A 16,297-nucleotide genomic window follows, 5' to 3' on the forward strand; every position below is an offset into this window, starting at 1 on the left:
CTGCTCACAGGGCGATCTTGGATCCCCTGATGCGCTCCTGGATGTCTTCTTCGGTCAGAGGGCCAGCGGCGTCTGGCGGATACGGAATCGATCCGCCTCCCGAACATGTGATGTTTAGTCCCACGATGAGGCCTGTGTAGAGAACCTGGGGTTAGGGATGTGTCAGCAAATAATATTGTTCCAAGAAGAAGAAAAAAAAAAGAAGTTTGGTCCAAGGCTGCAACCGCCAAAAGAGGGCTCACCAGGGCCGGCAACATCAATATGTCATCAAGGCGCAAGTGCCTCCAGCCAAGCTTCGTGATGCTTGCATACCTGAGGAAATACATGTCAGTTTTTTTGCCCTAAATGTGGAGAATAAGAAAAAAGCAAGCCCGGAATAGACACCAGGCAAACAACTCGACACTTCTTGGCACTCACATGCGCAGGCCTACAAACATCAACCCCACCGCATACATAGTCCAGCCCTGGACCTTGATCTGGTCGGCAAACTCGTCTTCGGGGGCACCCATCTTGCGTGGGAGGAGCTGCTGCTACGGAGGTGTGTAGAAGAAGAGAGAGAAAAAAAAAAGATATCTATAAAAATGCTCTATATTTTTCTGGCTCCACCGGGCACAAATAGGTTTTGGTTGTCAAGATGTCCCGGGCACTGCTAGGGCATACAACTTTCGAAAAGAAAAAAAAAAGCCAATGACAGTTTCCAAGTCAGCGGTAGCACCTTTCCAGGCTCCCGGTCGTTGAGTAGAGGCAGAGGGATCAAGGTTGCGGTAGCGTGTTTGAGGAACCATCCCTCACCACGGGAGGGTTGCACACCCGTTTTTGTCTTTTGTTTTTTTTTTCGGGCGCAAAGCAACATGCAACCGCGGCGGCGTTCACGGGCTACATGGTGGCGATACAGGGACTGGTCGGCGGGAAACAAAAGACATGTGAGCGCCCCGATGGCCAGCGACTCTGTAGAATTAGTCCTGATCACCTACAGACAGCCCATCCAGGGAACCAGGAAAGTTTTTTTTTCTGTTCTTTTTTCTTCCAAAACGAAAAAAAAAAAACAAGAAAGCCGCTAGGCCGGGGGGGCTGTGTGAGCTTCTTGAGTAATTCATGTCTTCTCCGAAGCGGACGCTAGACTCGGTATCTGCTTTCCGGTTATGGGAAAGGGTTCGGTCAATGGGCGAACTAGGTGGCTCCGGACGGTCTGATGTTGAAAAAAAAGACTGCTCTAGCCGACTGTGGGTTTTCGTCCGAGTATAGGCATCGAGGGGGGTTTTATTCTTGGGACCAAGGGCTTTTTTTTTTATCTGGAAACAGTCTCATCCCGAGACCAAGACACCATGTAGAGTTTGCAGAGACGGTAAAATCAACAAAGATGGTCCTGGTATGAAGCCAGGCGTTTTGCATAAGCGGGTTATTTTCGGAGAATAAACTGCCATGTATCCTTGGGCATTTATAATTTGCGGTCCGCCGAGCCAAGTTTGGCCCTAGCAAAGTCTGCCCAAGTTTTTTTTTCGTGTTTTGGCAAGGGGTAAGTTTTAAGATGCTGCAGGTGGGAGCAGGGTAGATGGGTTTTTTTTTCTCCTGACATGCACTATCGTGTAAAGAGACAGTTTCTGGGGCTTTGTGTACTATATCTACAGAAGATAGGTTATAATTGACAGATAGGATTGCTTGTAAAGAGATAGTTCAGCAACCATAAAACCACTTTTTTACAGCAGAGAAATCCCACGTCTAAATAAGGAAATGATAAGTGAACATGGGCCTTTGGGCATCGAATTGTCCCGGGCATGGGAAAGCCTTTTATTGGCACTTGCACACCTTAAGATGCAAATAGGTAGGTACCTTGTTTAGTAATTTGAGCGTGTAGGGGCATAGTAGTTTCCTGACTTGGACCTAACCAGCAGCTTTTGATATCACGAATAAGACCCTGATAAACAACTTGAATAAATCAACAAGGTTCTTGGGACGGGGATACTGAGACTATCAGGATCAGAGAACAGAGAAAGGCGCTTCTTGTCGCTCCAACTGAGTGAGGTCCAAAACAGGGGACTATAACTCTGGAGAACCCAATTCGTTGTAATTATTCTCCAACCAAATACGGTCAGTAGCAAATACGGATAGTAATCATTAGACGCAGAGTCGACACAATCATGACTTGGAATCAAGCTTCTACAACGAAGCTGCACAATAATAAAAGACGGCACGTTGCCAAGCAACGATATCTTCTCGCGGGGCAAGCCTCCATCGACTCCTATGTAACCTGTGCCAGTCAGAGCCCACCTGAAGAGAGAGAGAAAAAAAAAAAAAAAAAAAAAAAGGGTTGATCCAATATTCTTGGGTTGGTATCCCATGCGCGTTGTTACATTATCCATCATTTTATGCTCGGGGACCGAGCTCAGCTGCTCAACTGCTCAATGGGTAAAGATGCTGAATTGCCGAGACAAATGTGGCGTTTTCTTCCAGGTTGTTGGAGTTGGAGTGCGTCATTGGCAAGGCTAGGATGCGCATCAAGGGTGGGAAGCGGCCGATCAATATAATGCCTGGACGGATTATTGAAAGGGCACAACGGCGTTTCTCTTAACCGGCAGTTATTTTCTGGCGTTGGTTCTATTATCTGGGCTCTTTTTTTTTTTCTGTAGCCTTGATGTCGCCTTCTTTGCTCTTGGTAGAGGCGTTTAGTTGCCCAATTGATCGTGTGGGCATTCCTACCCTGGGGGGCTCCACGTCAATAACCACGTCAGTTAAAAGCGAGAGAGAAAAAAAAGGAAGGAATTGGTTTTGGATTCAACAAAGAATTTGGTTTGGAGCCTTGGCTATATATAACATGGAAAAAAATAGCTGTCGATCAAAATAATTATCGCATAAAAAAAACATTGTACATTGCCAACTCTCACCCGCACATCATACAATTGAGAAAGCCTCTGTATAACTAAATTAATCGAAAATCAAACCTTGAGCTTTGCGATTGTCCCCCAATTAATAAGGCTTGTCAACACTGTTGTTTATCTTTTAACAAGCAAACAAATAACGATTTCCCGCCTCGTCTCTTCAAATCGCCCTTGGAAATGCTCGAGCTCCTTGCGCGTCCGGCCGTGGCCGCGCCGGTCCTGCTCCTGGTCGGATATATTCTCCATCACCTCGTGGTCAGGTCGCCCAAGCTGCCAGATCTGCCCATCGTCGGCGCCAAGGAAGGCGACTGGTTCCCCATGCTCCAGGCGAGATGGAGAAACATTGTCGACTTCGAGGCCAGCCTCCGCGAGGGCTACCAAAGGTACAAAGGCCAGCCCGTGGTCGTCCCGGCGTCGCACCGGACCAGCGTCATGCTCCCGCTGTCCGATGTCGAGTGGTACCTGAACCAGCCCGACGACGTGCTCAGCTTCCACCTCGCGGCCCACGAGACCCTGCAGCTGGACCACACCAGCTTGGACCGCCGCCTGGCCCACGACACGGCCAACAACCGCGTCGTGACGGTGACGCTGAACGGGCAGCTCGGCAACCTGGCGCCCGACGTGCTGGACGAGGTCCGGGTCGGGTTCGAAAAGTGCTGGGGCGACAGGCCGGGCGAGGCGCGGGAGGTGAACCTCTACGAGACCACGACGCGCATCATCGCCGGCGTCACGGCCCGCATCATCCTCGGCGCCTCCTTCAGCCGCGACGAGGACTTCCTCAAGCTGAGCACCGCCTGCGCCCAGGACGTGCTGATCTCGGCGCAGATCCTGACCTTCACCTGGAAGCCGCTGCGGCCGGTCCTCGCGCCCCTGGTCACGCTCGCCGCCAAGACGCGCCTGCGCCGCTACAAGCGCGCCATCGCGCCCGAGGTGAACCGCCGGCTGGCGGCCTGGGATGCTCGGGCCCGGGGCGTCGAGGCCGAGGCCGAGGCCGAGGACGAGGGCGAGCCGAACGACTTTCTGCAGTGGACGATCCGCCAGGCCAAGGAGAGCGGCGACCCGACCATGTGGGAGCTCGACATGCTGGCGGGCCGCACGCTCATGCTCAACTTTGCGGCGATCCACACGTCGTCGCTCACGCAGACGGCGGCGGTGCTGGAGCTGGCGGCGAGCAAAGGCTCGGTCGCGGCCGAGCTCCGGGCCGAGATACGCGCCGTGGTGGCCGAGCACGGCTGGACGAAGCGGGCGGTGGCGCGCATGGAGAAGCTCGACTCGGTGTTCCGCGAGAGCGCGCGGCTCAACTCGTTCGTCACGCTCGGCGTGGAGCGCAAGGTGGTGGCGGCGGGCGGCGTGACGACGCCGTCGGGCCTGCACGTGCCGCGGGGAGGCTGGGTGTGCCTGCCGGCGTACGGCGTGCTGCACGACGAGGCCGTCTACCCGGGCGCCGAGGAGTTCCGGTCGTTTCGGTTCTCGGACGCGCGGGCCGACGACGGCGGCGGCGCCACCTCGTACGTCGAGCGCGCCAGGAACGCCTTCCCCACCACCAAGCCCGAGTTCCTGGCGTTTGGCCACGGCCGCCACGCCTGTCCCGGCAGGTTCTTTGCCGCCCTGGAGCTCAAGATGATGATGGCGTACATTGTGCTCAACTACGACATCTCGCCGCGCGAAAAGACGCCCAACATGTGGTTTGGCGTGAACAGGGTGCCGGATATGACTGCCAAGATACGGGTTCAGAGGAGGGAAAAGTCATAGAGTGTAATGGTTGACAGACTCTGATGTTTGGAATGGGATGGTACAGTCCAGATGAAAAAAAAAAAATAGAAGAAGAAAAAAAAAAAAAATAAAGAAAACGTCCGACCAACCTTTGCCCCTGACACATTCACGCTGGACCGACCCGCATGCGGCTCTGAAGCCAACCGTCTGTTTTTGAGTGCGCAACGTTCACCTTGAAGCACATTGGATTGGTCTATCCGCACTTGTCATCTGACAAGTTGCCTCTTATTCTCCTTAGCTCCAGTCGCACGAGTGACAACAATATTGCAGCCCCAACATACCCAACCGCTCTATGATCGGCGCAAAAGGAGGAGCTGGACAAGCATGGCATTAGGACTCAAGTCATTTCCCCTGAAAAAGTCTCAGGCTCCGTCACTCGCAACAAACAAGCGGTGTGCCGTCCAAAAATAGAACCATGCCACAACATCGCCTTGCGTAATTTATGAGACGGAGCAGGAAGGGGCTGACGGTCGACAAAAAGACCTGTTCCCACGACGACTGGCTGGCCAAGTCGTACAGGGTCTGGTAGGACCACAAAACCGGCACTCTGGTGGGTTTTCATCCTAGGCTGCGTGGCTCCACGCCCGCCTGGACGAGCGCTCTCTCAGACTTAACTTGGTCGTCTGGAAGGACGCGCCTCGGCCAGCCCAACGTCGAGATGTTGACGATTTCCGTGCTGCGACGGGCCGAAAACTCGGCGGCTAGCACAATACAGAAAAATACATCTATCTGTACAGATGCGCTCCCGTCCATCCGCTACCTAGCATCCTCGTTCCTCTGCAGCACTATCTCGACCACCTTCGTGTTCGGACCTTCCCAGTGGCCCCTGGCCCACAAGAACCAATAGCCGAGGGCGCAGGCGATGACGAGCACGTACAAGGGACCCGAATAGTTCATGTTGGTGGCGGTGACGGGTAGCAGGTTCGGAAAGGGCAGCCAGACGATCTGGTAGACGGTGTACAGCAGGCCGGCCGCGTTGAAAAACAGCCCGAACCCGCCGCAGTTCCACTCGCCCAGCTCGAGGCCGCCGCCGCCGCCGCCGCCGCCGAGCCGCGCAAACATGACGCAGCAGAGCGCGATGGCGTAGCTGACGTACAGGGCCAGGGCCGACAGGGCCGTGATGGCGCCAAACGCGATGAAGGCGCGGTCGTTGAGCGTCAGCAGGGCGAGCACGGCTATGATGGCCGCGGTGCCCAGGACCGCGCGCATGGGCACGCGCGTGCGCCCGTCCACCACGGCAAAGTACCGCGGGAGGCCGCCGTCGCGAGACCAGGCCCAGGTGAGGCGCGACACGGACGACAGGTTGCCGATGGCGCCGGCGAAGTTGCCCAGCATCATGGCCGAGACCATGGCGACGGTGGCGGTCGGGGACGAGGTGGCGTGGTTCAAGATGGTGGAGATGGGGCTGATGGAGGAGAGGATCTCGTCGAGGTCTGGCATGGCGATCTGCGCATGAACTGCTTTAGAAAAAGAAAAGAAAAAAAATGCTCTCGTGTCTTGATCAACTCAAGTCAAGTCAAGCGGTGATTGGGTTTGGCAAAAGAGCCGAGACTTACACCGAATGTAATCACCATGATGAAGCCCATGACAAGATTCGCAACGTAACCCCAGAACATGCCCGCGGGAACGGCACGCTTTGGATTGCGTGTCTCCTCGCCCAGGTGTACGGTACCTTCGAATGCTGTTGGCGGAGATGGAGGTTTTTTTTTTAAGTGTCAGTCTATCTTTGCTTTTCCCCAATATCTTTTTTTTTTTCTTTCAACTTCACAATCAGTGCGAGCCTCACCAATAAACAGATAAATGGTGGCAAGTGAGCCGACGTTGAAAGAAACAAAGTCACCCCAACCACTGACACTGCTTTTCGTCAAAAAGATGTCGAGGCTGTTCCGCGGCGCCACAACCCAAAGCACAACGAGGACGACAAGAAACAAAACCACGTTCACTACGCCGGCGAGCAGCTCGAACCAAGGCACGGCCCAGAACGCCCACAGGTTCACGGCCGCGATCAAAACGAGATACGTCATGATCATGAGCGTGGTCTGCCAGCCGGTGGGCGTCCAGTCCGTGTGCGCAACGTTGATGGCGCCCTGCAGGGTGATGATGCCGGCGTTGAAGTAGCTAGCGAGCATGGAGACGTAGCCCAGCCAGGTGGTCCAGCCCTGCATCCAGGTCAGGAACCGCCGCGTCCGGGGAGGGGCGTAGTGGTACGTCCAGTAGTACTGCGCGCCGGCGACGGGCCTGACGGAAGCCATCTCGGCAAACGACGCCACCTGGCAGCCCACCCCCAGGGACACGATCACGTAGCCAAACAGCCAGCCCTGCGGTCCGCCGTTCTGCAACGCAAAGTAGACGTTGCCGCCCACGCCGTACCACGTGCCGTACATGGCCAGGTTCAGCGCGAAGAGCTGCTCCGTGCTGAAGAGCCGCCTTGTGCGCGTCTGCCTGACCAGCGTGGTGTCGTCGTACGAGTATCTGGGCTTCTCGGCCGGTGACGAGCCGACTTCCTGGAATGACATGGCTTCTGTGTTGCTTGTTGTCATCGTAAGGGAAATATTTCCATTTCTCTTTTTTTTTTCTTTTTGGCCTAGAGGAGTAGTTTTCGCAGCCGGGAGAAAGCATATTTTATCTCCAGACCCCAAGGTTTCTCGCTGCATATTCTGCGAGTCAAACTAGAGCGCACGCATGCTTCATGTGAACTTCGTGGTCTGATGACAGGCAATGCACCGAAAATGCAAAAGGAGGAAAGAGAATACCCGTAGCCAGTAGTCTGGGAGTTGCTTTGGGACGATTCGGCCCTTTCTCGTTAGCTCGTCTTTTCCCGGCCAGGTTATGGATCTTTATACTGAAAAGTCGCCGACGCCATCACTACTCGTTTGACTCGCCTTCAGAGTCTTTCAGTAGGTTTTTGCGATGGAAAACCAGTCATCCAATCCATCTGTTCCCTCTCAATTGGACCCGCTACTTAGCCTATTCAAGAAGTTTAGCATGTCAGTCCGATGTGTTGGTTGCTGCTGGTCTTAATGAAAAGGTTAGCGCAAAAGCTCTATATGGTTTCCGAACTATTCTGGTCCAGATGGTGTTTGTTGCTGCTGCAAATCCCCAGACCCTCCGCATTGAAAACTATGGACCTTTCAGCCATGCACTGGACGAAGCTTCTTCAATATCCCCCCCAATCCGTCCTCGCAATGCTTCTTAAACCGGAAGGATTAGTTTAGTCCCTGTAACCTACTTCAAAACCAGTATGGATACAGAGAGCTAAAGGATTGCGACTTGGCTGCACCTTCACCATCTTCTCCCATTTGTCATGGTTGTCACGCATTACAAAACCATCACAGTCGTCTCGGAGCCCTTCTATAAAGTCACCAACGATGACCACAGAGCTTTCCTGGTCATCTTTGCCGTCGTCTTTGCGGTGATTGTGCTGGGCAGCATCGGTATAAAGCTTGCCCTTCGTCGCCGGATCCGAACCAAAACCCTTCACGACTCCGAATCCGTCCTGTGCACTGGCGCGGTGCTGCTGCTGGCCTACTCTGCATGCTCCGTCTACTCGGCAAATATGGGCGTGGGACTACACAAGATGGACGACAAGGTTGACGTCGACGCCGTCCAAAAGGTAAACAAACCGAACAGAAGAGACAAAATCCCAACCCCCCCATAGTTGTGGTTCCAAACAGACTGGACAAGCACGCTAAACAGGAAAAAAAAAAAAAAAAAAAATCTCGGCGACGCTCCCCCGTCTAGACGAATTACGCCATATCGATCCTGGGAATCTCGGCCGTGTTCTGCGCCAAGTTTTCCACGTGCATGTTTATCAAGAACATCAACGATTACGGTCGCATGCACACGGCTACAAGAGCCCTGAGCAGCCTCGTCGCCGCCGCATTTGTCACCGGCATCCTTGCCACCCTATTCCAATGCCCCCTCCCAAAGCCCTGGGCAGCTGAGAACCAGTCGCAATGCCCGAGAATCGCCATGATATACCTTTATAACGGGACCATGAACGCCATGACCGATGTCCTCTTATGCGCTCTCTCCATCGCCATGGTCTGGCGTGTGCAGTTGTCCAAAAAGGCCCTGGTATTGGTGCTGTTTGGCACAAGAATAATGTAACGACTCCGACCGCTGATGGTCATTCTCCGCAGCAATTAGCATCTTTTTTTTTCTCTCTTTTTTTTTTATTCGTGCGTCTACTGACGAAACGAACTCGCCAGCTGTCCCATAACCATCATCCCCAGCCTCCTCTCGACCCGACACCTCTACAGCGACGAGGACTTTACCTGGCTCGCGCTGCCGCCCGCAATCTGGCAGCAGGCGTCCTTCTGCCTCTCCGTAATCACCGCCTGCACCTCCAGCATCAAGTACGTCCTCGACACGTTCGGCGGCTTCACCTTGGCAGTCGAGGCGCCCTACGAGCTGACCGAGGTGCCGGGCAAGCGCGGCTTCCAGGCCACCGCCGCCACCACCAACCAGAGCAGCGGCGCAGGCAGCGGCGCAGGCAGCGGCGGAAGCAACATGTTGCATGGTAGCGGCGGAGGCGGCGGCGGCTGCGGCGACCTGACGGGCGATCCGGGCCCCTGGTCGCACCGGCGCAAGACCTCATGCTCGGCCGACCGCGGAACGGCCGCAAGCCTGGGAAGAGGAGGGGTCCCAAGAAACACGACTGGCATAGAAAGAGCGCAAATCACCCGAGGTGCGATTTCATGATAATGCGCCAGGTTGATACCCACGTGGATGAATCCGTGAGATCCATCAGAGCGACACTATGACCGCGGCGACACTACTGAAAAGTTAATGTCGACTTGGGCCGCAATCTTGGCTCAGTTTCCGCGAACCTCGCTGGTACATACATATCCATGCCGACTCGGTATGGTATCTGGACAGTGTACCTTGGAAGAGCTCCAAAGTCGCATGCCGTCTCTCGACCCAGCTATTATATTCTGCGCCAAAGACAACTCTTCAACGGTCTTGGTGGATTGGGGATCAAGCACAGATCCACTGCCACGCGTCGGGGGCTGGACAGGTACCTGTCTCCAAGTACCTGGCCTTTTTTTTTTTTTTTTTTTTTCCCTGAACCGACGAAGTAACCGAGGCAGCGCCACCGATTTAGCTGTACTATGGTGGAAAAATACGAAAGCAACTGCCAGAGTTCCAAATGCAAATCTGTCCTACTCTCGTCTCCACGTCACGGCCCCAGGTAGTCTTCCCTGTAAAACCAACAATAGACTTTGCGTTTGGAGAACTTGGAAAACACCACCGGTGTCGATCCCAACATACGAGACGTGAAAGTAGCACAGCGAATCTTGACATTGTTCCTCCCCGCCTGCAGTTCCGAGGCCTCCGCCGGGGGGAGGGTGTGGGACCCGCAGGTACATAACCACGACGGTGCTGACCAAAACCACACGAAATGTTACAAACTCACTACTGCGATGTGGTAGTGTTTCACCCGAAGGTACTTACTTGCTTGTAGTACTTACCGAACCTCACCTAACCCCGCCGAATCAGGGGCCAGGATTACCAATGGTACTTACTTACCTTATGGTTTAGTGCGCGGTTTTATCGAACCCCACGCATGGGGAAGACGAGAGAAGGACAAGAGGGAAAAAAAAAAGAGGTCAGCCTCAATTGGATTCCACTCAATCAGGCCGGGTTGTCAATCCCTTCCTTCTCATGAGTGGCTCTTTCTACCTTGATGATTAATATGGGTTCACACTCGGCTCGAGGGATTTTACCAAGGGCAGGTACCGGTGAATCCCACCAGGGTTTCATTCGCGGGGAAAAGAGAAGAAAAAAAGAATGGCCATTCATTAGTTTTTTTTGTGACAGTAATAAATATATTAAGAACGCTTGACATCAAAATGAATGATTTTCCGTCTCAGCCCTGGCGACGATGCAGCGAATCGTTGGAGAAAAAAAAAGAAGGAATTGATCTTCTTCAGGGTTCAGAGCTTCCGATGACCTCCGGTTCGGGACTATGCTGTACCTACACAAACCTGGCTAGGGTAGTCCGCTGAAGGGTGCACGGTCGGGGATTCGTCCGACGACGGTCTGCAATCAATAAATAGCAACTTGGCCAACTTCAGCTTTTCGCTTCAACTAACTCGGGTGAGATGGCTTGTCTACTACTATGTAGGTAATTATGACCATAGCTATCATCTAGACCGCTAGTGGCAATCAGCTGATGTTGTCTGCGAATTCCCTCCGATAATTAAGGAGCAAAAAAAGAGAAGAGAAAAAAAAAAAAGAACACACACAAGAGATAAGGTACTTGGCTCATAAATCTGCAGGTACATGTACACTATGCACTATGTAAAGATGAGCTTACGCCGCAAATGTACAGCCCCTAGATAGATTCCACTTTGCCCAACAGATCGTCACATGGACAAGTCTCAGCTCCTTTTTTACCCTGCCCAAGCCCATTATCCATGAATAAGAAGCGAAAAGAAGAACTCCATTTGCCCCTGAAGCACAGTCGGAAAAAGTAGAGAAGGCTCAGAAAGTAAAATAGAAGAAGAAGAAGAATCAGAAGAAGAAAACCAATAATGCAACTGATTAGGTCTGCCAACTGTCTATTGTACCACGTAGCTGTAGATTTTAATGTTCATTCATGTCCCCCCCCCATGCGCATCAGCCGTACGCCGCATGGCCCTGTAATTACCAATTCTGTCAAAAAAACCAAACCAGCTAAAAGTCTAGATTAGAAGACTGCAGCCTACCTACCATTGCGTACTATGTATTTTGTGACAGGTACACAGCCAGTCCTGGTGATATTTCCAAACTGCCGGGCTCCCTCCAGTAAGAAGAAACCGTTGGCTTTTTTTTTTTTTTTTTTTTGCTTTACGCGGCAGGCGAAGCTAACAGTCCCAAACGCCCCAGCCACGGACCTGGACTGTGCGGAGTCAGTAGTCAGTCCGCCTCGGCCTCCATGCTACCCTACCCAGCGTTCTGTCAACCCACCCCCATCCATCCATCCATCCATCCATTCCAAGCCATCCCACCAAGGACAGACCGGAACCCCTCCTCCCTGTTGCGCACCAACTAATCCGTGCCGGATCCAAGGGGTCAGTCAGCGATCAACTTTCCACCGCTGGTCGGCCACTGTCCAACTTCGCAACCAACGACCAGACTTGACTTTTGGGACTATTTACAGTGACTCAAAATCAGTCCTCCATCACTTCTTACCCAGACTTCGATACCCCATTTTTTTTGCAATTCAAACTCATTCTGAGAAGTCAGCTCCTCGTCAGCAGCACAGCAGAGCAGGGCAGATCACACTTGACTTGTTTTCTTCCCCCCCTCTGCATCGACCACATTCCTCCTGCCTTGTCTACGTACAAGAATCTCCCCTCGTCATCTATCTGGTCTCGGGACCACGATTTTCGCCCAACATGTCCTGGAAGCTAACAAAGAGTGCGTACCTCGTAAATACTTTTTTCTGACTGCTTTTTGAATCCAGACGGAGCCTGCCCTCTGCTCCTCTTTGTCTGATGACATCTTCTTCATCTGGCGATGGTGTCTGGAGATGCATCTGCCGGATACTTGCGTTGGCGCCGTTGAAAAAAAAGAGAGAAAGAAAAGAAAGGTTACACGCTTGCTATAGTAATCATCCCACCGCTGACACTACTCTCACTTGCTAGAGCTCAAGGAAACCCACCTAACCACGACGCTGTCAAATACCTTTTCCCGATCTCCCTCGACGTCCACAATCACCGACAAAGATGACAAGAGTGGAGATTCTGGAATCTCGGGAGCGGCGACGCCGACAAATGAGAGCAACGTCGGTATGTCTCATCCTCGCTTCGGCAGCTCGGGCTTGTAACCGATGGATGCATCAAACGCTAACTCGAGGATCCAACCCCCTCGACCAGCGATAGAAACTCTAACCCAGGCACCGGTCGTCAAGCCCTCAAAACCAGGCATCCTCGTGGTTACTATACATGAGGGCCAGGGCTTTTCGCTACCGGAGCAGCATCGGGCAGCGTTTGGCATCGGTAACCAACATTCGTCTTCGGTCTCGACCGGCAATGGCTTCGGCGTCGCCGGCTCGGTCCGACCCGGCTCGTCACAAAAAAGTCCTGGCGCCTTCAACGGAAGGCCGCAGACGTCAGGCGGCGGCTTCGGAACCCTGCCAACAAACCATGGTCGATTCTCGGGCAAGTACATGCCCTATGCCCTGATCGACTTCGATAAGGTTCAAGTCTTTGTAAACTCGGTCGAAGGCACTCCCGACAATCCTCTCTGGGCAGGTTCCAACACGCAGTACAAGTTCGACGTCTCCCGGGTCACGGAGCTCACGATCCACCTCTACATAAGAAACCCCAACGCACCACCCGGATCAGGACGCAGCCAGGATATTTTCCTGGGCGTCTGCCGGATTCAGCCGCGATTTGAGGAGAGGCAGCCGTTCGTTGAGGATCCCAAGATGAGCAAGAAGGACAAGGAGAAGGCCCAGGCCGAGTGGGCCAAGCGGGAGCGGGCGCTCGGCTTCAGCGGCGTCGACTGGGCCGACGTGCAGTACGGCACGGGCCGCCTCAAGATCGGCGTTGAGTTTGTCGCCAATAGGACTGGCAAACTCAAGCTCGACGAGGACTTTGAGCTCCTCAAGGTGGTCGGCAAGGGCAGCTTCGGCAAGGTCATGCAGGTGCGCAAGAAGGACACGAACCGAATCTACGCCCTCAAGACGATCCGGAAAGCACACATCATCTCGCGCTCCGAGGTCACCCACACCCTGGCCGAGCGCTCCGTCCTGGCCCAGATCAACAACCCTTTCATCGTGCCGCTCAAGTTCGCCTTCCAATCCCCCGAGAAGCTCTACTTCGTCTTGGCCTTCGTCAACGGCGGTGAGCTGTTCCACCACCTGCAGAAGGAGCAGCGGTTCGACGTCAACCGTTCGCGGTTCTACACGGCCGAGCTCATCTGTGCGCTCGAGTGTCTGCACGGCTTCAACGTCGTCTACCGCGACCTCAAGCCCGAGAACATCCTGCTCGACTACCAAGGCCACATTGCCCTCTGCGACTTTGGCCTGTGCAAGCTGGACATGAAGGACGAGGACCACACCAACACCTTTTGCGGAACGCCCGAGTACCTGGCGCCCGAGCTCCTCGAGGGCAAGGGATACGACAAGGCTGTCGACTGGTGGACCCTGGGCGTGCTGCTGTATGAAATGTTGACGGGCCTACCTCCTTTCTACGACGAGAACACGAACGAGATGTACAAGAAGATCCTGTACCAGCCTCTCGACTTCCCGGGCCCCGAGGTCGTACCGCCTGCCGCTCAGGACTTGCTGAGGAAGCTTTTGGACCGCGACCCCAAGACCCGTCTCGGATCGCCGGAGCGCGGACGTGGCGCGGCCGAGATCAAGTCGCACCCCTTCTTCCACGCCATAGACTGGCGCAAGTTGTTGCAGCGGAAGTATGAGCCGGCGTTCAAGCCCAGCGTGGTAAGTGAATTGTCCGGAATGAGCTTTTTTGTTTTTTTTTTTTTTTCTTCTTTTGCATGCGAGACACTTTTCCCCCCTCCTTGCTAACATGATCAAACTTTCCCCTTCGACAGGCCAATGCTCTCGATACGACCAACTTTGACCCCGAGTTCACATCCGAGGCACCACAAGATTCTTATGTCGAAGGACCAGTTCTCTCACAGACAATGCAGGACCAGTTCCAGGGCTTCAGCTATAACCGGCCGATTGCTGGACTTGATGACGCCGGCGGTAGTGTTAAGGACCCTTCGTTTGTCGGCAGCCTGCAGGGAGGAAGATAGAATTGACAATCTTTTTGTTTCTTTCTACGGCCTTGCCCGTCTGAGGATCAAATCAAGAAAATAAAGAGGAGAGGCTATATAGCCGAGCCTCGATGCCAAAAGTGAAGAAAAAAAAAAGAAAAAAGAAAAAAAAAAACTTGACAAAAGACACTGGTTGTGTAAAGCGCGTCGCACCAAGGAATGAATTGGCGAAAACCGGCATATAGCGCCGCTTCATGATTTTAGAAAAGGGATGCGCCCGGAGCTGTTCTTTTTTTTCTTTTTTCTCGCATGCATCATTGATACACAAAGATTTTCTTCTTTTCGTCTGGTTGTTTTTTTTCTCGGTTGACTCGCTTGTTGGATCGCTTGAACATGGCCTTTCGTGGCTCTCTTGCGTTCTCGTTTTATTTTTATTTTTATCTCTTTCTTCTTCGTTGAGCTCAGTCAAGATCGACCTTTACCGGCGTCCAGGAGGGGGTTTACTTTTTTGAGCAAATATCAGGGACTCTTTATGGGGTTTATTTTTCTTTCTTGTCCTCATCACGGGTTGATATCAGCTTTACTGGGGCGCTTTTCTTTCTTTTTCTAGAATCAAATTTCTGCCATGATTTTTTTTTTATTCTCTCTTGCAATTATCTGCATATTTTCTCGGGTTTTGAGACAGCCTGCCTTGCAAAATCCAGGGGTTCTATTTGGCCATCTTGACATTTCTGTTATAACGCCATTCAAGGCACTTGACCAAGATACCCCTGGAATGGACGGTCACTTGATGCAGCCCTCCATCGCTGCGACTGATTGGTCACCGAGATAGACTTGAGTACATTTGGTCCTAGGTAACCCGGTTGAAAGAATGGCAGCAAATTCGATCTCGTAGTGTTTCCCTCTTCTTCTTCTTTGTCAGTGATTAGTGATGAGGACAGTTCGCAAGTACCTGATGCGCTTGTATTGGCAGTCTTTTACATCGACACATCGACAAGTGCGGGAATCGCGCGTACGGGCTGACTCGGGGACGTTCACAAAAAATGCAACGGGGCAAGAGGCGGTGCTATATCGCAAATGCTTGAACTTTTGGACGAACCCCCTTGAGAAGATAAATCTCTGTGCGGCGGGGTTTCCAATTCATTGCTTATGCCCGGGAGGTCTGGTGACGCATTTTTCATCGATACCACCCCTCGAGTGGTTTTTTTTTGGCATCCCCTGTCGCCTGATGGCCCCACTCGCGGGAGCTGTTGGGTTTTGTTGAACATGACAGGGCGAGCAGGGGTATAGTGAGTGGCTTTGTGAGAGGCCGAGGAGGAGATGGTGGTGGTACGAGCTACCGTCTGAGTAAAGAGTTCTGTGGTGGGAAAATGTAGGTGAACGGTTGGGCGATGTTGGTTTTTCGTTGTTTATTCTAATCTCCCCTTGGCTTTGCTTGGTCGAGAAGGCCTGCCTGCCTGCTGCTGCTGCTGCTGCTACTTGACTGCGGGCCTTGTTGAACAGATGCAACGCTTTTTGAAATTCCGCTATCAAAGGTTTTTCTCATAAAGACGCTGGATCTTCGTGAACATGAAAGTTCTGGTTCCCTAACAAGAAAAAAAAAAGCCATCCCCCCCAGAGATTCCAAAGGTTTGCCTCTAGCTGGTCAGCCAGTCCCTCTCCTCCCCGGGCAGCTCGATCTTCACGGCCTTGTTCCAGGTCCTGCTGTAGACCAGGCCGTGGATCCTGAGGCCCCTCTCCTCCATGGCCCGCTTGATCTCGGGGAACTTCTGAATCTGCTTCATCTGCTCGACGACGTTGAGCTCCACGAAGCGGCCGTCGCGGTGTTCCTGGTCGACGGCTTGGAGGGCGGGGTTGCTGACGTCTCTGAGTTCTTGGATTTTGCTGTTTTTTGTTTTCTGTCGTTAGTCTTTTTTTTTTTTTTTTTTTTT

General features: G+C 53.0%; 5 protein-coding genes across 5 annotated transcripts in view; 2 read left to right on the top strand and 3 right to left on the bottom strand.

Moving 5' to 3' along the window:
* The window catches only part of PpBr36_06196 (uncharacterized protein), a gene marked incomplete at both ends in the record, with an annotated part of 1,674 nt that extends 1,165 nt beyond the window's left edge, over positions 1-509 (bottom strand). Inside the window, 3 exons of the mRNA XM_029893343.1 lie at positions 9-145; positions 243-312; positions 418-509. Of these exons, the coding sequence (XP_029746214.1) occupies positions 9-145; positions 243-312; positions 418-509 (299 nt within the window). The remainder of the gene's footprint in view (positions 1-8; positions 146-242; positions 313-417) is intronic.
* Positions 510-3,053: 2,544 nt separating this feature from the next.
* Positions 3,054-4,628, top strand: PpBr36_06197 (uncharacterized protein; the record flags this gene model as incomplete). Its single annotated transcript, XM_029893344.1, has 1 exon — positions 3,054-4,628. The coding sequence occupies one exon, from the start codon at positions 3,054-3,056 to the stop codon at positions 4,626-4,628; it is 1,575 nt and encodes a 524-aa protein (XP_029746215.1).
* Positions 4,629-5,405: 777 nt separating this feature from the next.
* PpBr36_06198 (uncharacterized protein) lies at positions 5,406-7,189 on the bottom strand (the record flags this gene model as incomplete). Its single annotated transcript, XM_029893345.1, has 3 exons — positions 5,406-6,095; positions 6,206-6,330; positions 6,436-7,189. The coding sequence occupies 3 exons, from the start codon at positions 7,187-7,189 to the stop codon at positions 5,406-5,408; spliced, it is 1,569 nt and encodes a 522-aa protein (XP_029746208.1).
* A 764-nt stretch (positions 7,190-7,953) lies between these two features.
* Positions 7,954-14,405, top strand: PpBr36_06199 (uncharacterized protein; the record flags this gene model as incomplete). The annotated part of the gene is made up of 6 exons (XM_029893346.1): positions 7,954-8,262; positions 8,391-8,755; positions 8,861-9,339; positions 12,284-12,427; positions 12,515-14,085; positions 14,199-14,405. The coding sequence occupies 6 exons, from the start codon at positions 7,954-7,956 to the stop codon at positions 14,403-14,405; spliced, it is 3,075 nt and encodes a 1,024-aa protein (XP_029746209.1).
* Positions 14,406-16,003: 1,598 nt separating this feature from the next.
* The window catches only part of PpBr36_06200 (uncharacterized protein), a gene marked incomplete at both ends in the record, with an annotated part of 1,745 nt that continues 1,451 nt past the window's right edge, over positions 16,004-16,297 (bottom strand). Inside the window, one exon of the mRNA XM_029893347.1 lies at positions 16,004-16,250. Within this exon, the coding sequence (XP_029745915.1) occupies positions 16,004-16,250 (247 nt within the window). The remainder of the gene's footprint in view (positions 16,251-16,297) is intronic.

This window comes from Pyricularia pennisetigena, assembly GCF_004337985.1.
Source record: "Pyricularia pennisetigena strain Br36 chromosome 4 map unlocalized Pyricularia_pennisetigena_Br36_Scf_6, whole genome shotgun sequence".
NCBI classification, from domain to species: Eukaryota; Fungi; Ascomycota; class Sordariomycetes; order Magnaporthales; family Pyriculariaceae; genus Pyricularia; species Pyricularia pennisetigena.